The sequence below is a fragment of the Phalaenopsis equestris genome, unplaced genomic scaffold (assembly GCF_001263595.1).
Source record: "Phalaenopsis equestris unplaced genomic scaffold, ASM126359v1 Scaffold000721, whole genome shotgun sequence".
Lineage (NCBI taxonomy): Eukaryota > Viridiplantae > Streptophyta > Magnoliopsida > Asparagales > Orchidaceae > Phalaenopsis > Phalaenopsis equestris.
Genome location: NW_018165161.1, coordinates 6,503 through 20,404, shown reverse-complemented (window position 1 = coordinate 20,404; position 13,902 = coordinate 6,503). Strand labels below are relative to the sequence as shown.

Below are 13,902 nucleotides of genomic sequence, written 5' to 3'. Positions count from 1 at the left end.
TATATATATTATGCTCATTTTTTATAATATTACACTTTAAAGGAAGATATTTTGCATGTTTTTTGTTCCATGTACAAGAAATGAACTTTTTTAAGAAAATTAAGCAAAAATGGTGTAATTTGGAGTTAAAACAAACAAGAAAGAAAATTTTAATCTGACACATTTCAATATGTATTTATATGTTTAATCTCTTTTACATTTATCACATGTTTCTAAATCAAATTATACTTTAAAGAAAGGTTATTTTCATGCTTATCTTGTATGTATAACAACTTGGAGCGAAATGGAGCTGAAACGGGGCGAAACGGTGGAGCTACTTGCAGAGTGTCGCCTAGACACCCAAACTGGCCCCTAGGCGACAGAAGTGGTTAAGGGGTGATTTTTGGGCGATTCTGAGCTATTCTGGGATGTTCTGGAAGATTCCAAGCAACTTACACGCCCCACAGAGTAGTTAAATGAATCAAGGCACTTGAAAAGGCTTTTTGATGAAATGGTGTAGCTCTTGGAGTGAAGAGGTGTGTCTCTTGGAAAAATGAGGTGCATTGCTTCTATTTAAAATGGGAGGCTGGTGTCTCTCATATGAAGGGGATTTTTTGAGAGAGTTTTGGCATGAGTGTAGAGAGAAGATGGAGATGTAAATTTCCACCATGTCTGGAGAGATTGATGAGGGTTTTTGTGAGATATGTGTAAAGGAAATGTATGAGCATTGCATGGATCAGCGGGAGATATTATTAGAGGGATTTTAATTTTTTTTTCAGAGGGAAAAAGCAAAGTATTGTGTTCTTTATTATCTTATAATTATTGTATACACTTTCTAGTGAATTTTTTTTGTTTAATAAAGTTTTCTGTTGTGTTTAATCCATGTTTTATGAGTAGTTTTCTTTACTCTTTTCTTTTTATATGAAGTAGTGACATAAGTAAAAAATTTTGTTTCAGATAGAATTGTTTTTGTTCTAATGTGATGAGTAATATCTCCTTCGTTTCATTGACATAACTTAAGTAAACTAGAATTAGCCTAAAGGATTTCTTACCTCACTTCTCTGTGGGATCGATACTCAGGTTTTTGAAGAAAGTTCTATATTACTTGAAACAATAAATATAAATTGGGTCAAGTTATTTGTCATCTTTTGGAAGTTAAATTACTGTGTAATTATGAGTCGGGTCATGAATCCTTCACAATATTTCTTTATATGGAAGCTCCTACATAAATCTTAATTACGGAAGATATTCTTAAACTCAAGGGTCTTAGAATCCCTTCTTGATGTTTATTATGTAGAGAAGAAGAGGAAACTATCAATAAGCTTTTTTCTTACATGTAGTTTTGTGGAGAAAACCTGGCAAAAGGTTGTTGGACTTTTAAATAAAATCTGGAATTGGGGTAATTATAATGCTTGTGTGGATGTCTATGAAGAATGGAAGTCACTTGGGCATGTTTTTTTCACTAATTTATCATCTATTGTTTTTTGGTTTATTTGGTTTACTCAAAATAAGATTAAATTTTAGATAGAGATTCTGAATGATAATCATACTTTTAGTATGATTAATTGTTATATTTCTAATAGCCTTACTTTTCATAGTTATAGGGGAACATTTTTAACGCTGGAGGATATTTATGTTAAATTCAGAATTGATCTTAATCCTGGAGTTATTAGGATTGTTTCTGTTTGCTGGTCTAAATCGTATGTACCTTATATTAAAATTAATATAGATGGGAGTTGGAAAAAGAATAAAGTCGGAGTTTGTGGTGTTTTTAGGGATTTCTTAGGTTCAATTATACATTTGTTTGCTTCTTTGGATATTCTTATATCCCTTTTAGTTGCTGAAGCGTATGCTATTATGTTTGGTTTGTTGATTGCTAAAAAATTTGGTTGGAAATTTATAAATATAGAAACAGATTTGTCATAGCTTTGGAAGAATTGCAGGTGGAAGGAAGAGCATCATTGGAGCATAAATATTTAAATAAGGAGGACTGAGGCTATAACTGAAGGCTTGAACGTGTGTTGGACCCATACTAGTAGGAATGGAAACAGAGTGGCTAATTGGGCAGCTAAGTCAGGGAGTTTTCTCACTTATACTGTTGTTTCTATAAAGGTTCCTCAGGTTCTTATACAGTTTTTTGTGCTAATTTACTTTAATTGCTTATTTCTTTTTTTGGGTACATTGGAGAGGTCAGTTGTATTTTCTTTTTTTCTGGGAAAGGAGCTATAGATTTTTTTTCTGTTCTTGTGGAGTTGTATGGGGTGTGTAATGGGTTAGTTTTGTCTTTTGTTATAATTCTTTTTTTTTTTTGTGAAATGAAATTCCCTACGATTTGTTAAAAAAAATTAATTTAGTTCATTTAATTTTTGACATATTTTCATTCAAAAAAATCCATGGATTTGGGAAAGCTTGATATTAATATTTGAGATTAAGTTCAAAATTCTAAAGGAATTTAGTACAAAGAAGAATTTTTTTTATTGGAGATTCATTCAAAATATTTTATGGTGAGGGGGTTTTAATTTCCAATCTTGTAAGAATTTTTTTTTGAAAATGAAAAAGTTGGAGCAATAATTGTCATATTGAGTAGCCTCTTGAACATGAATGACTTAGATCCAAATTTTGATCTTCATGAGGACCCCATTTTTATTGTCATTTATTTAAAAAATAAATGCCTGGTCTCATGATCAACTCTTTTTCTTTTTCCTTTTCTTTAATTTTTCATTTTCTATGTTTTACAAGAAAAGATTCAATGGAGTTCTTACTTTTGTCAGAGCAACAAACCAACCTTCAACTCAAGACTTGTCCTCCGAGCTAGTCTCCAAGTAAACGCTACAAATGTTTAACTCTTCAAGTGTAGTGAAGAAGCTATTGTAGTTGGTGTTTAGTCCTTTTCCAGAGATGCTCTACAACTTTACATGATTTTATCATCTACTCATATGTTTAGAGAGGTGTGAGATTTCTAAAGCATTGTATGAAGATTGTCGTCACTATCTAATAACATATTTTCTTTTCTTTCACCATTTCTATTTTTTTTCCTTGTTCTTAGCAATTCTCCTTTTTTCCTTTTATATCTCTGAAGAAGACTCTCTAATTTCCAGGTTCTCTAAAAAGGATTTCAATAAATGTTTTCATATTAAAGTACATTTTATTCTAGTTTAAGAAAGTTTAACTTAACATAACATGTGGATGAAGAGGCTCAAATCCATATAAATTCGAGATAACTTGAATGAACCACATTTTCAAGAATTTAAAGTGGGGAAAATGGACCAGCTATCACAGAAAGGTAATTATTTTTCAAATAAAAGTAGATACCAACAATTTTATTAAGAAACTTTTATCATATTTTATAAGCTAAATCATGATGTTTTACCGTATGCATCTATAAATATATCTTGTAAATGAATATTTCATAAGGGTATAGGTTCTTCATCAAATCCAACAACCTTCTATATGTCATAGCTTCCATCTTAGGTGATAAGATGTCTGCCACTATAAAGTTTAAATTTGTGATTCTTTATGTGGAGAAAATTATGACAGGTATATTCAAACCAAATGGTACTTGAAGCTTCTCTTTCTCAAACATCAAAAAGTATATGATTTTTCTTCAAGTAGAGATAACTTGGGTATAACTTGTAAAACAAGTCCTTAAACTCATTATACACATCTACAAGTAGGGTTTTCAAGTTTTATCTTGGATGCTTTTGGTGATCACCCTTATTTTATGAAATATTCTTTAGATAATCACAATGTTTAAGAAGATTAACGAGCAAAATTTTATTTCATTATTGCTTTGCAATAGTCTTAATTACAAAGAGCAAAAAAGTTAACATCAAATATAATAGAATTAACAAAGCTTCAACCATGTTTGATGACAAAGTCATCAACAAAGTGTGAACTTAATATTAGGTTCAAAGGAAGGATTTAGTTATGCAATAAAAATCTTTTGTGATTGAATTGCAAAAATAAAGTCAATAACGAATTGATTTTAGATTTTGACTTTCTAGAGCATCTTAGATAAAATGATGTTACGATCTTCTTAGTTTGCATCACCAAAGACAATACTAATAGAGCATTGTGTTGGTTCTCTCAAGTATTTTCTAGAGATTATAATGGTCATATTTTATAGTTTTTTTTTTCTAACTGGTACTTGAATGTGAAGCATTTTATAATGGTATGTCCTAACATCTTATAGAATGGATAGTTGTTGGGATCTCTATCTCTTCCCACTTTTTCAGGTCCGTGAACTTTAGAAATCTTAAAGTCTAGTATTTTCAATAGTTTCCTGAACATCTTTCTCACATCTTCATCTTTAAAAGAATAAAATTGGTTCTTCCTTTCTTTGAGTGTAACTTTATAAGTCTTTTCTCATTTAGGCTTATGGGTCTATTGTAGTCGTCATTATCGTTGTTATGGTTGGTAGTGTTGTGGTCATTGTTTTTATGATAGAAAACTCTCCTTAATCAGAACATATTCTGGATGCATATGTTTTGGTATTAATACCGAGATTGAGTTTACTAAAAAAAGTAAGCATAATTTCTTCCACTCTTTTCTCTAGTCTTTCTATTCTTCCATCCCTTTGTCTCAATTGATCCAAAAGGTTTTTGGCTATTTCCGGCGCAACGCCTTCCTCAACCAAGACATCTAGGAAATCAAAATTTTCTTCTTGTCTCTCTCATAGAAGTATTTGGGCATCAATCATCAAAACATTGGTGTTCTCTTTTGAAGCTTCTATGGTTTCAACTATTTCCTTGAATAGTTTGATGCTAGTTTTCGATTGACATACCACTTCATCAATGGGTTTACCCCTGATATTCTTCAGATCAATTGGAAGATACTTCGGGGGACTACACCCTCCTTTCACGAGGAACAAGGAAGGGTGTTAATAAAAATTCTACTCTTGAATCTCTGAATCTTAGTGAACTTAAGATTAAACTTGTTTGAAATTGAACTCATTTAAGGATTTTAAGGTTGGACCCTTTTTACAAGGTGAATGAGAAAATATTTTAGTTTTGTAAACTTTTTATTTTATGTTTGAAGTTATGAATTTTATTTTAGATTTATTTTCATGAAGCTTTAGATTTAAGGACTCATTTTGAGAACGAATTTGTAAAGGATGGGGCCAGACTTGAACAATCGATCAAAAGACCTTAACTTGGACTATGTTGCAGAACCACCCACAAGGATGTCTGTTAAAGAAGATCCTAAAACCCTCTCATTAAGTTTGGTTTAAATGAGTGGTTAAAGACTCATAGTTCATGAACGTTCAGTGGACCCATTCTATGAAACGGTGGAAAGAAAATCCAATATGAAAAATATATGAGTAATTTGAGTCTGTAAAGGGGTTAAAACCTATTACTAATGAAAAGAAAGATATTAGTGAGACTTAGATATGGATAGAGGAATCATCCCAATAGAGTCTCCAGAAAAACTGCATGTGAGAATTCTTGTTTATCCACCACAGAGTTTAGAAAGACTTCTATCTAAATGATTAGAGATGACACTCAAAGAATGACATACTTCCTCGAGGGATAAGAATATCATCTTTGAATGAGAAAGATCACTCCAATGAGAATAATCTCTTGAGCTAGTAGGTCTACAAAACCAGAGTTTTTCCTTTATCTTACGATAGTAAGTTAAAGTTTATTTTATTCTTGGGTCTGGATTTCCCTATACCGGGGCTCCTTATAGTTACATCTTAAGAGTTCTGGTTAATAAGAATACTCTCAATTAAGAATCTGACTTAAATTGTGCAAAATTAGTAGTAAATATGCATGTGAAGATGGATATTGATGACTCGGATTTGAATAATTCATAGTGTGAAGGATTTAAATGGAATTGGGATGAACTTAAATTGTTCACTTGAGTTGACAACTTGAGCTAGTTTGATCAATTTATATTAGAATGGCAAGGTTCAGACCCAACAGTTTAAACTTTAAAAATATAAACTTAACATCAAGCTGAGTTTTTAGGGTTGAAACTAGGGATTGAAGTTTGGTTCGTGGTTTGGGTTTGGGTTGCTTTGATCGAAGATAAAATTTGAAGTCTCAATGTGGATTGACTTTAGGTTTGAAGGATATGTGAGTCAAGTGTGATGATAACCCTAGTCTAAAGGGAGGATGATCTATAAAGATTTATATAGCTCAAGACTCATATATTCATAGGCCAAGGCTATAGAATCATTTGTTTATGGGAAGAAATAATTTTCAAGTTGGCAAACACTCGTGTTAAGGAATATATAAGTCTTGCCTAGGCCAAACAATTGAGTGAGACGGACAAACATATAGTTTCTTTTAACTTATGCTCAAAGGAGCTTTATAATTTCTTTGAATGGGATCTTTTTTTAATTAGATTTGATTCTTCTTTGAAAAAGCTATTTTAAAAGAAAAAGCTTTTAAATTTTGAAAAAGGTTCCTTTGAAGGAATATTTTAATTTTTTGAATATTTTGCAAAAGGTTGTGTTTATTTTAAAAAGTTCTGACATCTTTAATTTTAAAAGGATCTTGAACTTTAAAAGGGTTTCAATTTTTTTTGAAAAAGATCTTTAATATTAACTTTGAAAGAGTTTTGAATTTTGAAAAAGACCTTTTTTTTTTGAAAAAGATCTTTAATATTAACTTTGAAAGATTTTTGAATTTTGAAAAAGACCTTTAATTTTGAAAAAGGATTTTTACATTTTTGAAAAGAATGTATGATGCTTTGAACTTTTAAGAAAAAAATTAAATTTTTAAACAAATTTTTAGTCTTTAAAACGAAATTTTAGTCTTTAAGAGATTTAAATCATTAAAAGAGTTCTTTTATGAGAGACAACTTTGTGCTTTTCTAAATTTAAAAATTAAGAATTTTGGAGGCCATTTAATTGAAGCAAAAAAAAAAATTCTTTCATGAGTTCTTTTATATTTAAAAACATATCTTTTTAGATCACTTCTAGTTATAGTGAAAAAAGGAATTTCTCTCATGGGTTGTTTCATATTAAAAAATAAATAAATCAATTTAGAACACATTTAAAATTACATATAAATATAAAACACTTTTTAAGCTCACTAAGTTCTCTCTCTTACTTGGCCTAGGAAAGTGAATTCTTCTACCTATACACTCCTTAACCCCACAAACTTGGAGTTTTTTTCCTAAGGTTATCTCTAGTTGAGCCTTCTAAAACTCATACTTGCATGAAAATAAACTCATCTAACTTGCATTAAAACTAAAGACGTCATTCAAGCATGAGTACATGCACTCACCTTTTCACAAGATGCAAAACATACAATCACACAATCACATATCACAAATTTTCTTCTTCCTTTTCCTTTTCCTTTTCTTTTACATATACATATACAACAATTTACGTTTTATAAGCTTACAAACCAAACACAAATCAACCTACATGAGCACTGACATAACTTGTATGTTTCATTTTGCATGAGGTAGATTCATATGGCTTTTATATGTTCCTTTCTTCATGTAACTAGCATGTTTCCCTCTCTTCCTCTATGACTTTTGGACTAAGGCGAGGTTAATTGCGGTCGACTAGGCTTGGGTTAGGTTCTCATATGGTTTAGTGAATTAGTTGGTTAATTAATTAATTAATTAGTTACTTGTTTAAATATTTAATTAGTGAATTAATTATTTTATGGGTTAATTAAAAGTTTCTTGTTTTAATTAAAGTCTTGAAGTTTTAATTAAATATTCAATTGATTAAGTTAATGATTTACTTAGGTGCTTTATTTGTTAATTTTTTAATTGGTTATTTATTTATTAATTATTTAATTGGTTAATTCTTTATTAATCATTGGATGGGTTAATTATTATTTAATTGGTCAATAAATTAATAATTACTTGATGGGTTGATGATCTGTTTCATTAAACATTTAAATATTTAAATTATTCAATTTAAGTGTTTGAAAATGTGATTAATTATTTAAAATATTTAGTTAAAGTTTCCTGCATTACTTAATTTAATTAATGGGTTGAATATTAATCATTCATTTATTTAATTATTTTGATTAATTATTTTGTGAGTTTATGTAGTCATTTGATTAACTAATTGTTTTATTAAGTTAAAATTTATTTAAAATTGTGAATTAGAGTCTTATAGTCAACTTGGTTTAAGGTATTTTCATGAGTTTCTTATTACAGGTTTTTTGACTTAATTGGACTTTAAATTAATTTAATTTGATATTTTTCAATTCACTAATTATTATTTTGATTAAGTTATTTTCTGCTTTAATGAGTTGTTTAAATAGTTTAACTTTTATGTGGGTTATTAATATTTTGATTAAGGTTTAGGTTTTAATTATTTTAATTAATTACTTAATAAGTTAATTAGTTTGTGGGTTTGATTAATGCATTCTTGAGTTAATCAACAAATTAATTAGGTTAATAGATTAATGGGTTAACTAGGTTAATTAGTGGTTTGATTAGTTGCTTAGGGTGTGGTAGTTTAAATAATGGGTTCATGGGTTAATTAATAGTTTAATGGGTTAGTTAATGAATTACTTAGGGTGTTAAAAGATTAATTGGTTATTTAATGAGTGATTAATGAATTAATTAGTCATTTAAGGGATTTAAGAATTAATTAGAGATTTAATTGGTTGATTAATGAATAAATAAGTTGGTTAATATGTTCAATTATTTAAGGAGTTAATTGATATGTTTAATGGGATGATTAATTATCTAAGGGGTTATTAAATATTTAATCGATTAATCAATTACTTAATAGGTTAACTATTGGCTTATGAGTTAATTAATTTCTTTTGTGAGTTCATCAGTGATTTAATAAGTTACTTGTTAGGTTTAAATTTTGGTTAGGAGAGTTTCATGGAGATTAAGGTGTGTATAGTAATTTAACATTTAGAATAGCAAAATTTAATGAATTTGGGCTTGGTTTAGTGAGTGTTTATAGGGTTAAAGTTTAGGTTAGAGTAGGTTTAGAGAGCTAGAGTTTGGGTTTGGATAGGTTTAATGATTTAAATTTTGGATTAGAAACAATTTGGTGATTTAGGCTCTCACCTGGAGTGGGAAAGGGGATTAGATTTCTGGTATTGATGAGTTAGATAGTTTAGTAGGTTTACATTTGGATTTATGTGGATTAGTGAGGTAGTTTTCCAATTAAGGTGGGTTTGGTGGCTTTGAATTTTCGGCCAAGAGACTTTTGAAATGCTAGGGTTTCGGCCAAGATGAGAAAGGGAAGGAATTTATTTTAATTACTTTATACAATTCAATATATATAAGAGAGGGGAAGTTGGATTGATGAGGTGGAAAGGTGATGAGGCTTGGATGGAAAATGAAATGGAGGGTGGAGATCAAAAGGGCACTAGGGGCTATTTTTGGAAAGTTTGGCAAAGGCATCTATGGAAGAAATAGAAAAAAAAAAGAAAGTTTATGTCATTTTTAAGAGGTCGAAACAAGTAATCTAACAGTTCAAACAATTTTAAAAATGAAAGTATCTATCTCAAGTTATGGTCATTTAACGTGGATGGGTATTTTTGGCATGTGGTTGGAAATGTGTCGGGGTCGGTTATGACCAAAACTCAGCTTGGGCTTATTTGATAGAGGCGAACATGATGAGTTCAGTGGTGTAATTAGTTTTAACTAAATCAATATTTTTGGTGAGATAATTTCGGTCAAAGCGGGCCCGAACCCTATGAGAGCTAAGAAAACACGTTTTTGAGTTGGGAATTTTCATGAATTTTAATTGAACAAAATGCAAATTTTTATTTTGAAACAACCTTTGTTGATATTTAAACTAGATTTGAAGTCATTTCGAAGTAGTTATGGCTAAATTATACATTTCTCTCTCCAAATTATCGTCGACTCAACGAGCCCCCAAATGAAGTCGAATTTGGGTACCAAAGGGCTCATTTGAAAGTTTTGAACGAGACAGCCGTAATGGTGAGGTATGTTTTCAAAAATAACAATTGCTGAAAATTTTTATAGGAGTCCACTTTTTATGCACAAAAATCTTAAGTGCGCAATTTTATGCAAATTGGTGTCCAATGACCACCAAATTGGTTTGCATGCTCCTCACATGTGATTATGAAGATAATGCAACTACAAGATGTAATTTGGATCACCAGATTAACTGCGAAGAAGAATGATAATTATATGGTTTCTTGAAATCAAAACCCTAAAATTATCATTCAACTTCAAAGGTCAATCCGATGATCCAAATTACATCCAACAATATTTTTGCTTGAAAATTTTGAATTAAATAATTTCACTTTAATTTTTTTTGCTTGGCCTTTAAATATAACAATGAACATCATACAACTTTCAACATGAAGTATTGAGCCATATAATAATATCTGAAGAGAAAATGATAATTTTGGGGTTGAGGCTATTTCAAAGTTCAGCTCAACATTCAGCTCAAGTGAAATCCAGTGGAGTGTGGATGGAGGGAAAATGGTGGACCTAAAAATGGGGTCAGAATCTATCACTAATACTATCATCTGACTGCTATTGCCTAATCACTATCATCAACACTGACACCGAATTGAGATCTCCACCATTCATCCCCTACCGTCGGTCTTTCATTAACGGAGTCGGGTCTCTATCATAACCCAAATAATTTTTAGCTATTATTTAATCAGAGTTAAGTTGATAATTTTCAATCAAGTAATATTATGTACTTCCTTTTAAGGGCAGATAAGTCATAAGAGAAAATTGAATAGTGGAACAATTTCAACTTTGCTAACCTTGTGATAATAAGAACTCCACTTTTATTTGTGTAAAACTAGTGCAGGAAGCTTTGGACACATTTTTCTATAAAAATGGAAGACAAGTGGGCAAAATTAGCCTCCAATCACCCCTAATGTGTCTAACAATTTAAGTACAACCTCTTTAAGGCCAATTGTGCCAGAGGGGATTCAAACCCCCTGATCTGAGGGTTCTTATACCGTAGATTCCAACCAATTGGCCAGGGTACAGATTGTTATTTTACAGTTTAAGGCCAATTGTGCCAGAGGGGATTCGAACCCCCCGACCTGAGGGTCCTTATACCGTGAATTCCAACCAATTGGCCGGGGTACGAATTGTTATTTTACAGCACAAAGCAATTATCTTATTGTTGTCATAAAAATGGTTTACTCTGATTGAAAAAGTATAAATTTTGCTCATTTCTCATGAACACTAAATGAAATTTATTCGCAATTTCACACTAACAAAAGGAAAAAGAAAATAAAATAAATAAAATAAATAAAATAAGCGACACGTTTACTTTCATAGAATCCCCCACATCTCCAGTATGGAGCATACATGAAGCCAAAAGATAGATGTTGAAAAAAACACGATACACACAAGTGAGGCTCCAACAGAATTCAATGCATCTGGATAAATAAAATGTTATTTAGGACTTACAAATGCAAAAAGCACGGAATATGCAGGGACATTTACCAAAATAAATACCAGTCAGTCGCATCACTAGAAACAAATTAGAAGGTTATTATTTTTATTTCTTTCATTTGCAATATCACCCTTAATTGCAATTGCAAACAGTTTTAGAAGGTCTATGTACCTGAATGATTACCAGCTACATAAAACTGAGCCCAACTTCTCCATGAATGAAAAGATTTCCAAGATATCAACTTTTGAAGCTTATAAACTAAATCAACAATGTCAGTGGTGATGATTTTGTAGAGATATAGAGCTGAGCTATTTTTCATCACATAATCTTCAAAAAGATCCCGCTAGAGAACTAATTATCAGAGAGTTAGCCAGAAATATACTCTTATTTTTTGTACTATAAATCAAATACATGGGTTTCCTTGTTAATAGGTATTGGTAGCATTAGTTGTTTAACAGTGTTTGAGGAACAATCTCTATATTTGGAAACAGAATCAACTTCTTCATATTTTATAGCAACAAACATCCATACAAAGCCATGGCTGCCATATGAGGGTAGAGATATAGAGATATAGTACAGTGCAACTCAAGCCAAGAGAAACCAAGTTAACTTCGGAACTTACAAACAGGATTAAAATTAAAACAATAAATAAATAAAAATGCATGGCATTACTGAATGCAATAAACAAGCACACAAAGAAAAATTCAGCTTTGGCATACATAAGAAAGCCCCATTAGTTCAAAGGAATTTTTAACAGCACTAGGATTATGATAAAATAGGAATTACAAATCAAATAAACTTTTTTCGAGATATAGAGATGGTAGAGGGATGGACTAAACATATTCAATGAATTAAAAAATATTTGAAGATGTTAAACGAAAATTACAGTATAAAGTAGTTATTTTTCTTTCACCTTTTTGCATATAGAAAGCTTGCAGTTTCACAGTACAGATTGGCAGAAGACAAAGTGGTTTCAAATTTTAAAGCAATGAAGTGAGCTTATCGTAACTTCCTTTTACTCCTAACAATTATGATGAATTTGCAGAGGAAGAACCAAACAACTGAAAGCAATAAAGCAACATCCTTGCCTCTCACAAGGCCGCATAAAATGATAATAATAAAGACAAACTCGTAAATTCTGAACGATTTATTTTCATCCACATTTATATGAGTACTATATGCATCCTCCCCATCACCTAAATCACCATGACATGTTTTGAAGCTCCAGATTTCATCACCGCTGACACGTTTTAACTCGTCCTTCGCTACTAAATCTCTCCCGCAAAATTCTTCCTCTGTGGCTTCAACGCAATGAGGAACTCTTACAACTTCTCCAACTGCACAAAATTTCCTAAGCATGAACTTCCTCCGTAGTTTCTTGGCCTTAGAATCACCCGAAGATTCCAATTTCTGCTTCCTGGAAACCTTCCCAATATCGCGGCTTTCCGACAATAACTCGTTGCTATGATCCTTAATCCTTGATTCTTCACACTTCACAACAGAAACCGACAAATCAGCTCGTAGCTGTGCACCGATCTCGCAAATCGGAGACGCCCGTTCTCCTGCTCCCATATCGATAATCTCAATCACAGAATCCAACCTCTTCCTCGCTTCCGCACATCGCTTCACAAAGCTCCAACCTCGAAGGCCACAAATTTCTAACATCAACAGCGCAAAAGCAGAAATCGTAATCCCTGCAACAAGCTTCTTCTTCCAGATCACCAAAACCGCCAAAAGGATCAAAGTGATCACCATAAATTGAAATCCAGGCCTGGCATCCGTTCTTCGGTCGGCAGACCTAGGGTTTTCAATCACAGGATCGGCTGAAGGGCACTCGGGTACCTGAAGCCGTGGCACTTCTAAAGAGAGGGAGGATTTCTTCTTGGTATCGCGGGAAGATTTCTTGAGGCGGTCGTGGTTTTTAACTATGAGATCAACGAGAGAAGTGGGGAAACCTGTCTGAACAACGAGAGAGCTGCTGCTCCTTGAACGGAGGCCTGAAAAGAAAACATCGGCGGCCATGGCCTTCTTCCATGGACTTGTCGGCATCGGCGTAAGACGGGATCATGGGATTGAAAATATGTCGGAATTGTAAGTCGAGATAGAGATAGGCCCGCAGACCGCAGGTTAGGAAGAAAATGGGGAGGGTTTTCGCAATGTAATTAATTTTAAAGCCAAGTTAAGCTGAAGCGTTTTACATAATGAACTTTCCTTTTTTTTATGAATAATTTTTTAACAAGTTTATGGAAATCACTAAGTATTTTTTGAACTATCAAACTAATACATTTATGTAGAATGTGATCAAATTATTATGAATTTGATAAGAAAAAAAACACAGTTTGTGATTTTATCATTACCTTTGATATTTGAGTGAGAATTTATAAAATGGATGAAAAAGAGCGCTTAATCTGTAAATATTAATGTTTTTGGTGTCATGTATATAATCGCCCAATATTCCCAAAAAAAATAAGTTTATTTATTTTAAAATATTTTTCACGATAAAAGGATCTTAACCTAATTATACCTAAAAAATACTTCAGTGCAAATTTCGAGGAAATTCAATGTCCCTCATTCACAAAAACCAAATG

General features: G+C 31.6%; 1 protein-coding gene across 1 annotated transcript; it reads right to left on the bottom strand.

The window, feature by feature from the left end:
• Positions 1–12,143: 12,143 nt before the first annotated feature.
• LOC110030459 lies at positions 12,144–13,452 on the bottom strand. The gene has a single exon (XM_020733181.1). It carries the CDS (start codon positions 13,361–13,363, stop codon positions 12,314–12,316), a length of 1,050 nt encoding a protein of 349 aa, XP_020588840.1. The 5' UTR covers positions 13,364–13,452; the 3' UTR covers positions 12,144–12,313.
• Positions 13,453–13,902: the final 450 nt, after the last annotated feature.

What these genes read in the sequence shown, in the direction of transcription:
- LOC110030459 (XM_020733181.1), bottom strand. Translation starts at nt 13,363, where the DNA reads ATGCCGACAAGTCCATGGAAGAAGGCCATGGCCGCCGATGTTTTCTTT.